This window comes from Peromyscus maniculatus, chromosome 18 (assembly GCF_049852395.1).
Source record: "Peromyscus maniculatus bairdii isolate BWxNUB_F1_BW_parent chromosome 18, HU_Pman_BW_mat_3.1, whole genome shotgun sequence".
Lineage (NCBI taxonomy): Eukaryota > Metazoa > Chordata > Mammalia > Rodentia > Cricetidae > Peromyscus > Peromyscus maniculatus.
The window spans coordinates 47455512-47468377 of NC_134869.1; the positions used below are offsets into that span (position 1 = coordinate 47455512).

Here is a 12866-nt window from a genome sequence, read left to right on the forward strand (position 1 = left end):
CCTACCAGAAATGTTTTTCGTAATTTTTTGTTATGCATATTTTAAAATGGTTGTTTCCTTCCTGAAGTAATAAGGTCTGAGTGACATGTGGAAAAAGAAATGCTTAGTCCGAGCAATCCGTCTCCAGTGGTTTTGACGATACACGATTCCAGCCCCTGCTCCCATGGCCGTCTTTCACCTCCGTTATCTTGCTGCTGGTTTCTTGTTTGGTGTTCTAGACTAGATTAGTCAGATGGGCAGGGCAGCAGGCTAAGGGGTGTGGAGGGGAAGTGTGGAGGGGGAGTGGACTGCCGTTCCCGTAGCTGTACCTCCATCGCGGGTAGCACGTGCTTTCTGGCCTCAGCTGCACTCTTACTCTTGGGCACACTGTACCAGTGCTAACTCTCTCCACTCTTTCTCCGTGGTCTCTAGTGAGCTCCTCATTGCCCACTTCTGAACCCACTTGTCTAGAAACACCACCATAGCCTGGATCTGAAAATACTGGGATCTCCATGCCTGGCCTCCTCTCCCTTGGGCCCCCTCTTTTTTTTTTTTTTTTTTTTTTTTGATTAATTTCACCTGATTTCCTGGCTTAAAATATTTTATTATTGTTCAACCCAACACTCTTAATTCCAGTTTCAGCCACCTCATATCTTCACTTATGTCTCATAAGAATCTTAATTATACATAAAGTTAAACTCTCTTCCCTTGCTCATAAAGCCTACTTCACATTCTTCCCATCTCAGTAATTACTGCCTCCTCCTTAGAGTTGCTCAGGTGAAAACTGTGGATGTATTAGGCCGGCAGTACGGCTCAGCAGGTAGAGCTGTACCTGCGACCATGCCTGACAATCTCACTTTCGTCCCTGGAGCTCACGCGGTGGAAACCAACTCATTCCTCTGATGATGATACCCATGCCTGCACATACCTCCTCACACACAAATAAACACACACTACATAAATGTAACAGTCGTCTTTATTTAAAAAGAAATCTGTAAGGAAAAGATGGGATGTTTGGATTTGTTTTTGCCATCTTACACATAATCTCTTAGCATGTCTTGGGAATATGTTCTCATTCTTGAATGTATGATATTTATAAACTGATTGCATTATGAATATGAATATTTATTGTTGGTGTCTTATCATATTTTAGTTTCTAGCGCCTTTTGCAGTCTTAAATTTCTCAAATAAGCATCTGTCAGTGTTAAAATTACCATTTCCCCTTTAAAAACACATAGCTGGCCTTAAGACAAAGCTTTTTTATTATTATTTCTTATGTATTTGTTTTTCTGTTTTTGCTATTTTATCCTTATTTTTATAAGTTTATAATGTTTTTATTTTTGTATATTTTATATTTCATTTTGTACTTTATAAATTTATAATGTAGTCTGATAAGCATTTAGTACTTTGTAACTAATATATCTATTTTTTAATATATTGTATTTACATATCTTCCCTTTTTAAATCTTAGATACAATTGAAAAGGAAATAAGAAAAATCTTCAATATTCCAGATGAAAAGGAGACTAGATTGTGGAACAAGTATATGAGTAATACATTTGAGCCGCTGAATAAACCAGATAGCACCATTCAGGATGCTGGCTTATATCAAGGACAGGTATTTTTAGCAATAATTTCTTTTAAGATTTATTTATTTATATTTTATGTGTATGTGTGAGTACCTGTGAGTATGTCTGTACCATGTACATGCCTGGTGCTCATGGAGACCAGAAGAGGGCATTGGATCCCTTAGAAAGGAACTGGAGTTACAGGTGGTTGTAAGCCACCTAATTTGGGTGCTGGGAACTGAACCTAGGTCCTCTGCAAGAGCAACAGATGTTCTAACTGCTGAGCCATCTCTCCAGCCCAACAGGAATGTTTATTTTCAATGCAGCTTTTTGTATTAAAAAACTTTCTGAATGCTATGTAGTACATGATGTGTCTATCTCTGGCTACCTCTTGCTACCTCTTCTCTATCTTCACTGGTCAATAACTGTAATTTCTAGTTTTTTGTTTTGTTTTGTTTTAATTGAGCTTGGAAACACTACTTCGCAAACAGTTCATGTTGTAAGGTAGATCAACAGACTTCCTATAAAGGATCACATAATGGTTTTGTCTCTCCATAAGTGTGACTCTTCCGTTGTCACTGTGTAAAAGCAGCTGCAGATGACACATGAAGCAGTGGAGACAGTGCGTTCCAGGGAAAGTGGGTCTGACGGCTGTAGGCTAAGGGAACCTCAGTCTGTCCATCCATCCCTAGTGGGCCTGTCGGCTCCCAGTTTGATCTTCCCTTTGGTGCAGTCTAAAACCACTAAATACAGTGAGAAATAAGGATGGATAATTACAGTTCACTTCTGTTCCTCTCCCAGCCCTTGTCTTTCATAATCAGCCAGCCTGCTGCCTCCAGCTTCTTACATATTCGCATAGTCTTAACTTTACTAGAGTAATTATTCTAAAATGTGAATCTGGTTCTTTGCCTCTCATAAACCTTTCCCAACTGCCTAGGGATTATGAAGTCTAGAACCCTTAGCCAGCATACAGGTGTCTATCTTTAGACGATCCTTGTCTTTTGGTTGCCATAGTCTTCCTACAGTATGCTTTGGAAATGCATTATTCATCTACCCAATGTACCTTTCTTCTCATTTCCCTGCATCACTGTTTTAACCATTCAAATGTTCATATTAGCCATCTCATCCAGTTACATATGTGCATCAAATCACATTAATTTACCCTTCAAATTTCAGCCCAAATGCCATAACACAGCTTCACCTGTCCTTATCTTTCTCAGTGTCCATTGATCTTAAGAAGAATTTCTCCCCTAATTTCTGTATTGATTTAGTAGTATCCTTTAAAAATATACTGAGACTATACTATACTGAGGTTCATGTTTTGATTAGAGTTTGTGGTTTTTTTTTTTAATTTTAATTACTAGTACCTAACACAGTGACTGGTGATTCAATATGTAGATGACTTTGTTATGCCAGTTTATTTGAAAATTACTATTAACATCAATAATATGATAGTTATTTTAAAAACTCAGATAAATTGTTAGTAAATATCTGCTATATATCAAGTATTACACTAGGCTGTCAAAGGCAAATTGATCTGGGGAACTAGTCCCATGTGCCAGGTACTTGCTCTGCAAGCCTAAGAACCTCAGTTTGATCCCCAGAATACTGTGACCAGCACTGCAGTGGTGGAGAGAGGCAAGTTCAGGGATTCCTAGGTGGGCCAGCCCAGATTCCAGTGAAACCACCCCCCCCCCACTGCCCACCTCTGAGAGCAGGGTGAATCACTGCTGAAGAATGATTCACCTGTGCACATACATTAAAATCTTTTAAAGAAAGGAGAAAATGGTGGCATTAGCCATATAATAATTCCCTCCAGAATCTCAAAAACTTCAATGATTTTCAAACTTAGTTTAGCCATTCTTAAGTGAAACTACAAAGTTGAGAATACATAGTAGGAACGTTGCCTGATTGAAGATCACATGAGACCTAGTTAATCTCCTTCATAGCTAATGAACCCCTGGTCACCGGAGACACACCTGGGCCCCGGTTGCTGTCTGTAGGTGCTTGCAGGAGGAGTGTAATTTGAAGTCGTTATGAGTTAATTCATTCAACATTTTAGTGGCCTCGTGAAATGGATATTATTTTCCCCAGACATACAGAAAATGTCATCTTAGTTAAAGAATTTGTTGTTCTTGATGACACACACTTATCAAACTGAAGATGAGAGTTGGATGAGAGAATTAAACTAGTTTAATAAGATTAAATATTTGTGAGGACTTGTTCATTTGGGAGGAGGTGGGTTTCAAAGAAATTTTCAAATAAAAAAATTGTGTGTGTTGTATATGTATAGAGAGCAGAGGAGAATATCCGTGTCAGCTTCCTACAGACTCCTTCGATAGGCTGCTCACTGAACCCAAGCCCGCTGTTTGAAGTTCCCTGGCCTAACTGCCCGACCCCAGTGCGGGGTCACAGGCAGGTGTGGCCATGGCCGGCCTTTTTACGTGCATAGTGAGCGTGTGAACTCAGCACAACAAGCAAGCTTAGTTACTGAGCCTTCTCCCTGGCCCAGAGCACACTCTTCTACCCGCCCCACCTTCCCTGTTTCTTGAAGTGCCCTAATTAGAAAGTGAGAACGGAATTGGAGAGGTGGCCCAGTGCTTAAGAGCGCTTGCTGCTCTTGCAGAGGACCTGCGTTTGGTTCTCAGCACCCACGAGTGGCCCAGAATCGCCTGTAACTCCAGTTCCAGAGGATTCAGTGCCTCTTCGGGTGTTCCTGGACTCACGTGCACGTACCAGTACATAGACATAAAACTGCATTACTAAAAATAAAGAGAATTTTAAAAAATAAGAGAGGAGTATAGTACGAAAGTGTTTACCTACCTCCCCATACTGGTGAATTTTCTGTTTCCCTTTGGTGTGTGTATAATTTAAATTTTGAATTTTTCCTAAATTTTAACAATAAGCAAAACATTACTCAGAAAATGACTGGAATAAAGAAAATGATTTAAGTAAAAGGAGTGAATTTTATAACTTTCTGTGGCTTATTAATACTATCTGTGGCTGTAAAATATGGGATTTTAAGTAAAATGCTACTAGATATTAAAATGTTATCACTAAAGATAATATATAACTTTGAGAGTTTTTATAGCTGAAATTCCTTGTTTTAAACCCGATTTAACTCCTCCAAATGACCATACTATTTATGCATATGCAGATATAGTTTATGTATCATTATAGTTGCAAGTTGTAGTAAAGAGAATCTTTCAAGCTGTGACTCACTCCAGTTCTACTTAGTAAATCTTTAAAACTATATATTTCCATCTGGAGATGATAATTAGAACATTGAGATAATGGATAAACTGGTAGGTGAGGAGAACATCCAGTGGGTCCGGGTGGGAGGGGCTTGGTACCCTTCACTCTTTGAGACTGACACACCTCAGCCAGCTTTTCTGAGTGCGGGAGATACACTAGTCAAGGGCACCTTCAGTAGTTAGTTAACACGAGTGCTCTGTCAACAAGTTGTGTGAATTCTTTGAATGAGTATTTCAATATCAATTACATTTCACATTTTATATTTTATCCATTACAGTTTATCTGTTGCAGTCTGTGTGACTAGGGTCAAAAAGCCAATTTATAAGTGGTCTGGAAGCACATAGTCCTCCAAGGACTATTGCTGTGAGGGTGTAGAGTAGCGTGCAGAATTGCAACTAGAAGAAAAAGTATATAAACTAAGTACATAGAATGTATTCCTTTGTGTGCGCTGTATTTCAGTTCATGTTGTCTTACATTGTAGTTTTAAAGTGAAAATTTATATTTTTAATTTATTAGTAATATCACAAATTCCTTTAATAAGTATTTTAAAATTAAATTTTCTTTCTTACATGACTCATCTTTAACAGAAACTAGAAGAAAGGTCTTTTTATTAATCTGGAACATAAAAGGGGAAGGAGTTGGGGATGTTTTTTTAAAGTATAGCTTTGTCTTGGCATGGACTTTTTATTAACCTAGATGATTTTTGTCTATGTAAAACATGCTGCAGCAGGGGACTTGAGCTACTATAATTTGATTATTGGATTCTTATAAATGTGACTATCAGTTATGTACTAAGCGATTTCATAATTTAAGGCTGGCAAGATGGCTCAGTGGGTCAAGGCGCTTGCCACAAGTCTGGCTGAGTTCCATGCACACCGTGGAAGGAGAGAAGTGACCTCGCCAAGTGCTCTCTCCTCTCCATGAGGGCGTCAGGCACAGGCCGGCCCATGTATCATGGGTGCCTACACAAACAGGCACCCATACACACTGCAGAGAAATCCATAAATGTAATAAAAACTAGTTCTAAAAGAGATTTCAAAGCCCTAAACAAATTACAAGTAATCTGTAGTTTGGAATTTTTTTGCCACTGTTTCTCAGTAATATTTTGCATATTAATAGTTAATATTACATCAGAGCCACTGATGTAACATAGGATTGTGCAGTTAACAGATGTTCTAAGTGTAAATACAGTTTAAAACATACACTTTTAACTGAAACAACTTATAGTCTATTGTTTGGCTTACTTACATGTTATTAAAGTTGCAGAAACTGATTTTTTATTTCCTTTTCTTCACTGTCACTACTGGCTTATTTCAGACCGATTTTGTCTGTTTTGTCCTTAAATGATCAGTTACTTTAGTTCCTTATCAGCCTATCTCCTAAAGCTGTCTGACTTCATAGCTGTGGACAAACACCCTGTATTGTGTCGTGTTTGCAGGTGTTAGTGATAGAACAAAAAAATGAAGACGGGACGTGGCCAAGGGGTCCTTCTGCTCCTAAGTAAGTGCTTCTCTTGTGCTCTGTTGCATGATGTTGACACTTGGACACTTTGGATACTGAAGTCCAAAACTAGAGCAAAATGGAACTGTATGTTGCAAGAATACATATATCCTTTATCTTTTCTACTTTATTCTTGGAGAAGTTTTCTGAGTTTACACTTAGATTCATATAATACAAATTTAAAACCTTCAAAGTCAAACTGCTTTTGGAATAAGTGATAGTGTAAATAAATGTTGTGTTGTTTAATATAGTCAGCTCCGAAAGCATTTTGTTTCGTTTTCTTGAAGTATTTTTGTGATGTTTTTGAAGTACACCTATTAATGAAATGCTTCTTGTATGAAAGATAGTCTGGTGTAAGAGTAGTGTTTCCATTATACAAATGTTTCAGAATTTAAGTGACTAAGTAGACATAGCATCTGGAGTATTAAGAGTTGCTTTTGATGATGAAGGAAGAAAGAGTTGAGGATCTTCTTCAAAATTACAAGATCTACACTGCATTATCAAAAACACTTAAACCTGTTTATATCACAATACATAAACTTCAAATCTCTGAGAAGTCATACATGTGTCTATAGTTGTAATATTTCCGTAGCCTAAAGAGACCCTTTATAGGGCCGGGCGGTGGTGGCGCACGCCTTTAATCCCAGCACTCGGGAGGCAGAGGCAGGCGGATCTCTGTGAGTTCGAGGCCAGCCTGGGCTACCAAGTGAGTTCCAGGAAAGGCGCAAAGCTACACAGAGAAACCCTGTCTTGAAAAACCAAAAAAAAAAAAAAAAAAAAGAGACCCTTTATATCACACCACGGTTCCTTCTGCAAATACTTGTGCTAAATAAGTGAGATAAATGAGAATTATAGATAGTTTCATACCTACTCCCATTTAGTTGATGCCACATAAGTTGGAGGGAAATTTAATTTTCTGTAACTCTGATTTTCAGGTTCTCTGATGGATTTGTAGATCTGAATTTTGAAAAATTTCAGAATAATGATTTGTAATTATTGAGCGGACATGGCAAATTTGTAAAAGCAAACAGGCTTGCTACTTGCTTAGAAATTTTCTTCCTAAGGAAGAAAGTGCATTTTTGATCGTATGTGAAGTTTTTTTTTATTGTGTTTTTTGTCTACTTTCTTGTGAGTTGGTGCCTAAATATAGTAATTACCTAGTGGTAGGTATTGGTCGGTGCCCTGCTTAGTTGGACATACGGATAGAATTTAGAGTAAAGCCAGTGTTTTTGTGGGAAGAAGTAAAAGCATGTGAGTTGAGTCATGGATCTCTTAACAAGTACAGACTTGGAAATTGTAGACTTCTTGTGAATATTCACTTTAGTGTTTGAGCAAAGCCACTGCTTTTGTTTTTCTCACTTATGTTTAGATTGTTTTACACTTACTAAATTGTGAAACAATTTTTGAAGTAAAATTGACTGAATTCCATATTCAAATATCACGAGCTCTAAAGTACGAGAAGCCTTTTCTGTATAGAATTGATGACTTCCCCTGGCTGTCTCCTCTTCCTGTACCTTCTTTTTTTTTTTTTTTGAAAACAAGGTATTGCCTAAGCTGACCTTGAAAACCTCAGTTCAGGTAATGCTCTTGTCTCAGCTTCCTAATGAGTTGGGACTACATGTTATAGACCACATTCATTCCAGATCAGTTTTCCCCTTAATCATTTTAAATTGTTAAGATAGCTAAAATACCTAATACACCATACTGAACTGCTAACTTATTCAATGAAGGTGTAAAACATGGAAGTACAGCTAGAATATCCACCAGTTTAGTAAGGTTGCCAGCAAAAGAAGTTTACATTATCATTCAATGTAAAACATACACCAGATGTATCTTATATGGTCAAAGACATTTTACCAAATATAAAACATTTGATATTTTCACTTATATATGAAAAGAATCCTAGAAAGATAATGATTAAAGAAAAATTTCCTAGTTTAAGAAAGCCTATGTGGCCAAAATCAGCAGTAAACAACTTTTATTTCATTGTAAAATTTAAACATACTTCAATTAAGACAGAAGATAAATTCACTATTGACACATAATATGAAAGAGCCTTGTAACACTAATGATCAGATAATCTACATCAAAATCTAAATAGGAAGAACCCACCAAATGGTTGTTCAGTGCTAAATGATCTGCCCTGAAAACATACATTTAAAAAATGACATATGAAATACATGTATATACATATACATACACACATATATGTACACACACACACACATATGAAATAGTGGAAGATGAGGCCATGAGTTTGAAGGAAAATGGAGTGGTATATGTGAAGGTTTGAAGGGAGGAAATAGAAGGGGAAAATGTTGTAATTACATGATACATGATAATCTCAAAAAAAAAAAAATCTAGATCAACAAACTGCTGAAAGCTGTGGAAACTGAGCAGATTGGCTATAGACCTTTTCTGTGCCTAGGGGTCAGTGATCTTTTCTTAGTAGGATAACTGATAGAGACCTTCAGTTTTGTGGATCTGCAGCTGTGCTGATGTGGCATGCAAGCAGCAGCCTTAACATTGTTAGCACAGAGGTATAATTATATTGCAGTAAAGTTTTTTTTATAGAAAGCAAAAAGCTTATATTTATTTTATGAGCTATACATCTGTGAGCTCTGGTATATACTAATACTAAACTGTAGAAAATAAAACAGCATAAATATAAATAAGGATGCCTAAATTTGTTTAACTGAGAATTAGTACAATGCTAAGTAAAAGACCTAATGTCACACTAGCCAGAACAAAACAAAAGGCAGTGGCCTGTGACAAACGAGTGAGGTGAGAAAGACATGTCTAACTCTGTGGTACATGGTAGTGTGTTACCACCTGGCGGTTAGGTTGTTTGAACATCTGGATATTGTTCTTTCTGGAGAATAATCTGCAATATAATAATATAATATAATGGATTTAGATGAATGCATTTATTAGACCTGTAGCGGGCAAGAGTAGAAGAATAGCAGGTAAGTCACATCATCAAATTGGACATAATGACACCCAGCAGAAATGAGTAGGGCAACCAGTTGTTCTGAAACAGTCTACTGGAGTTCACTATAGAGAGGTTTTCGGACAGGGCCGACCATCTCTGTGGATGAGCTTCCCGGTTCTCATTCCTGCCACAGGCATCTTTACACCAGAGGCTGTAATTGTCACCCCTTTTGGAAATGTTTTCCTGTCAGTTATTTTCAGAAGTGCAATGTTTTCACTACCTTAGCTGTGTGCCTTTCTCCTTTTTCGTTGTAACAGGCAGAGGGCCAGCCTGACCCATGACAGGGTGTTTTAGAGGATGTTTGAACAAACATGCCTATCTAAGACAGGGTGGGTCTCCTTACTTCCAAAGACTGCTTTCAACAAACTTGTATAACTGTGAGAGTTTAGTTTATAATACAGATGAGCAGTCGGGTTTGATTTGCTTTGGTTTGGTTTACAGTCTGGGGTTCTTTTAGGGGTGGCTTAGGGTTTTCTTGGTCTGGTAAGACACCATGACCAAAAGCAACTTGAGGAGGAACTCAAAAAAGGAACCAGGAGGCAAGAACTGGAACAGAAGCCATGGAGAGATGCTGTTCTCCGACATGCCCGGCAAGGCTTGTTAAGACTTCTCTCTTATGCTGGCTGTGACCACCTGCTCAGGGGTGGCTTTGTCCCCAGTAAACCGGGCCTGCCTACATCAGTCATGAATGCAATACAGGTTTGCCTGTAGGCCAGTTTTCCCAGGCCCATTTTGATCATATGTGTAGACTTAACCAACCGTCTTATTAAAATAAGAAACACAGAACCAATGTAAAAGAGAAAGCCAAGAGGTCAGAGCTCAGAGCTAAAACCTTACCCTTCCTCCTGCGGTGGTCCTAGCTCCCCGAAAGAGACCTACTTCCTGTGTGTATGTCTTTAAATAGTCTTTCTGTTCTGCCTTCTCATTGGTTGTAAACCCAAACACATGACTGCCTCGTCACTGCCTGTAAGTACAGCCCTCCAGTTCTTAAAGGCGTATGTCTCCAATGCTGGCTGTGAACACACAGAGATGGGATTAAAGGCGTGCACCACCACCGCCATGCTCTTTCTATGGCTCTTATAGCTCTGACCCCCAGGCAACTTTATTTATTAACATACAATTAAAATCACATTTCAGTACAAATAGAATACCACCATACATATGGAAACCATTAACATTTATGTTAAACCATAAATTTTAGGGGCCGCTTAAAGAAATGTTAAATATTATAAATATTAAGGAATAAATATAATTTTACTTAAAACATTTAAATATATTTTAATTAGTATGGAAAGCAACCTAAAATCTGTTAGAAATCTGAAAATCTAAGAACCACTCAAAAGCTATTCAATTAAATTTTCCTGCTAAATACCAACATATAATTTGATGTTTTAACTTATACACACTATATATATATATATATATATATATATATATATATATATATATATATATATATATTTAAAATGTCCTATGCTTATTAGTTGCTTTAGAACTTTCATGTATAATCCAGTTTTGAGGATCCAATTTCTTACACTTCACAAAACAGTCTTTTCCAGTTTTACCTTTAAAAGGTTTTCGTCTTGCCGGGCGTTGGTGGCGCACGCCTTTAATCCCAGCACTCAGGAGGCAGAGCCAGGTGGATCTCTGTGAGTTCGAGGCCAGCCTGGGCTACAGAGTGAGTCCCAGGAAAGGCGCAAAGCTACACAGAGAAACCCTGTCTCGAAAAACCAAAAAAAAAAAAAAAAAAGTTTTCGTCTCTAAATTTTATATTGTTACTTTTCTCTGCTTTGCAAAGACAAGAGCATTAGTGATCCTAAATGATTGGAAATGCATGGATACCCAAGTCTATGTTACCTTAAAATAAGAAATGTTCAAGTAAAATAATTGTGGAAGCCTTAGGGTTCCTAAAAAGAAAACTACATTAATAAGTTAACTCTTACTTAACAACAACAACAACAACAATACAATGGAAGTTAATTATTTATTAACTGAGCTGTGGCTCTGGGTTGTGAACTCACTAGTTTCTGACTATATTGCACTATTGTATTTTTTTTCTCTGTTGTTTCATTTAGGTGTAGTAATTCAAAGCATTTTGAAATAATTGCAGTTACATAACAAGAAAACTAAATTGGTTTTCTGGAATAGTAAAAATTGCCTTTTGTAAAAATAACATTAGAATTGAATTCATTCATTTTCATTATTACTAAATAATGCTGATAAAAGGACATGTGAGAAGATACTTGGTGGAAAGAGGTTGAAAGCAGCCGTTGATGGTTCTATGTTTCCATGGACAAGTGAAAAGTAAACACCAGAGGAATTTATCATCAACCAGCTAAAGCATGTGTGACTGAAAGATAACAATGCCAGTAATTCTTTTATGTTGTGACTGCTTTGCCTGCATGTTCATGCATGCATCACGAGTGCGCCTGGTACCTGCAGAGGGCAAAGGAAAGCACTAGATCCCCTTGGAAAGAAAGTTATGCATGGTTGTGAACCCTCGTGTAGATGTTAGGAACTGAGCCCAGGTCCTGCAAGACTAACAAGTGTTTTTAACAGCTGAGCCATCATTCCATGCCAATAATTCTTACTCTTGCATTGTTTCCTGCGCTGTGTGATGCTCTTATAAATTGACAACTAAAACTACAAAGCATAAACTTAATCACATAATAAACTTACTACAACCAGTGTTGTAGTATTTTTACAGAATTCTGCAAGGAAAGAAGAAATATTCTGAGTAATACAATCGCCTATCACTTTTTTTGGAGGATATATATTAAGCATGTAGGTGACTGGTAATTGTTTCTGTTTTTCTACACCAGCTGTCTCAAGCACTTCTTTGAACATTTTTAGAGGATAAACACCATTATAGAGCCAAAAGAATAAATAGATAAAGAACTAGGGCATAGACTTAACTGGGTTAAAATTAAGGACCTATTAGGAAACTTATCACACAATCATGTACCCATTTTATTTTAACAATTAAATTGTACTGGGACCTCTACATTTGTTACACTTTCCTTATTCACATAGTTCTTATCAAGAAGCAGCTGTGGAATAGCTTTTGCTTAGACTTCTAATATGTAAGATGAGGGAACACCCAAACCAAAAATGTGCTGGAAATAACTTATGAAAGAAGCTAGAGTTTGAGCATGATAAGAACTGTGGATTTGGGTAATAAATTATCTTAAACTCTCTTTTGAGTACCTACTACCCCTTCTTGGCTAGTAGGAGACACACAGCAAAAATGTTTCTGAATAAAAGTAATCACAAAGTAAAAACATTTAATACTTGAAGAGATTCAAGTTTTCCTTTAAGAACTTGTTTTAGAATAATTGGTAGAAATATAGAGAGTTTATGATTGGTGTTATTTTTTGTTTGGCTAACTTTGTCATTAGATTTCATAAAGTTAGGATGACTGTTTTGCTTTGGCAAAGTTAGCTACATTTTAGCTGTAGAACATTGTGGTGTTAGATTTTAATGTATGTTAACTATTTAGTTAATTCAACAAGAACAAGTTGTTAAGTTATATTTTCCGCATGAAGAAGGTCAGCTTGGTACTGAACTATACAC

General features: G+C 37.1%; 1 protein-coding gene across 14 annotated transcripts in view; it reads left to right on the forward strand.

The window, feature by feature from the left end:
* The window catches only part of Usp15 (ubiquitin specific peptidase 15), a 97930-nt gene that overhangs the window by 35445 nt on the left and 49619 nt on the right, over window positions 1–12866 (forward strand). For 10 of the 14 annotated variants that reach the window (XR_013045604.1, XR_013045601.1, XR_013045602.1 and 7 more), the window contains exons 5-6: window positions 1451–1596; window positions 6240–6301. Coding sequence is in view for 5 of the 14 variants with exons in the window: in XM_076554150.1 (XP_076410265.1) it covers window positions 1451–1596; window positions 6240–6301 (208 nt within the window). In the remaining 9 variants the exon portion in view is untranslated. The remainder of the gene's footprint in view (window positions 1–1450; window positions 1597–6239; window positions 6302–12866) is intronic. The other 4 variants (XM_076554152.1, XM_076554154.1, XM_076554159.1 and 1 more) reach the window with 1 other exon arrangement.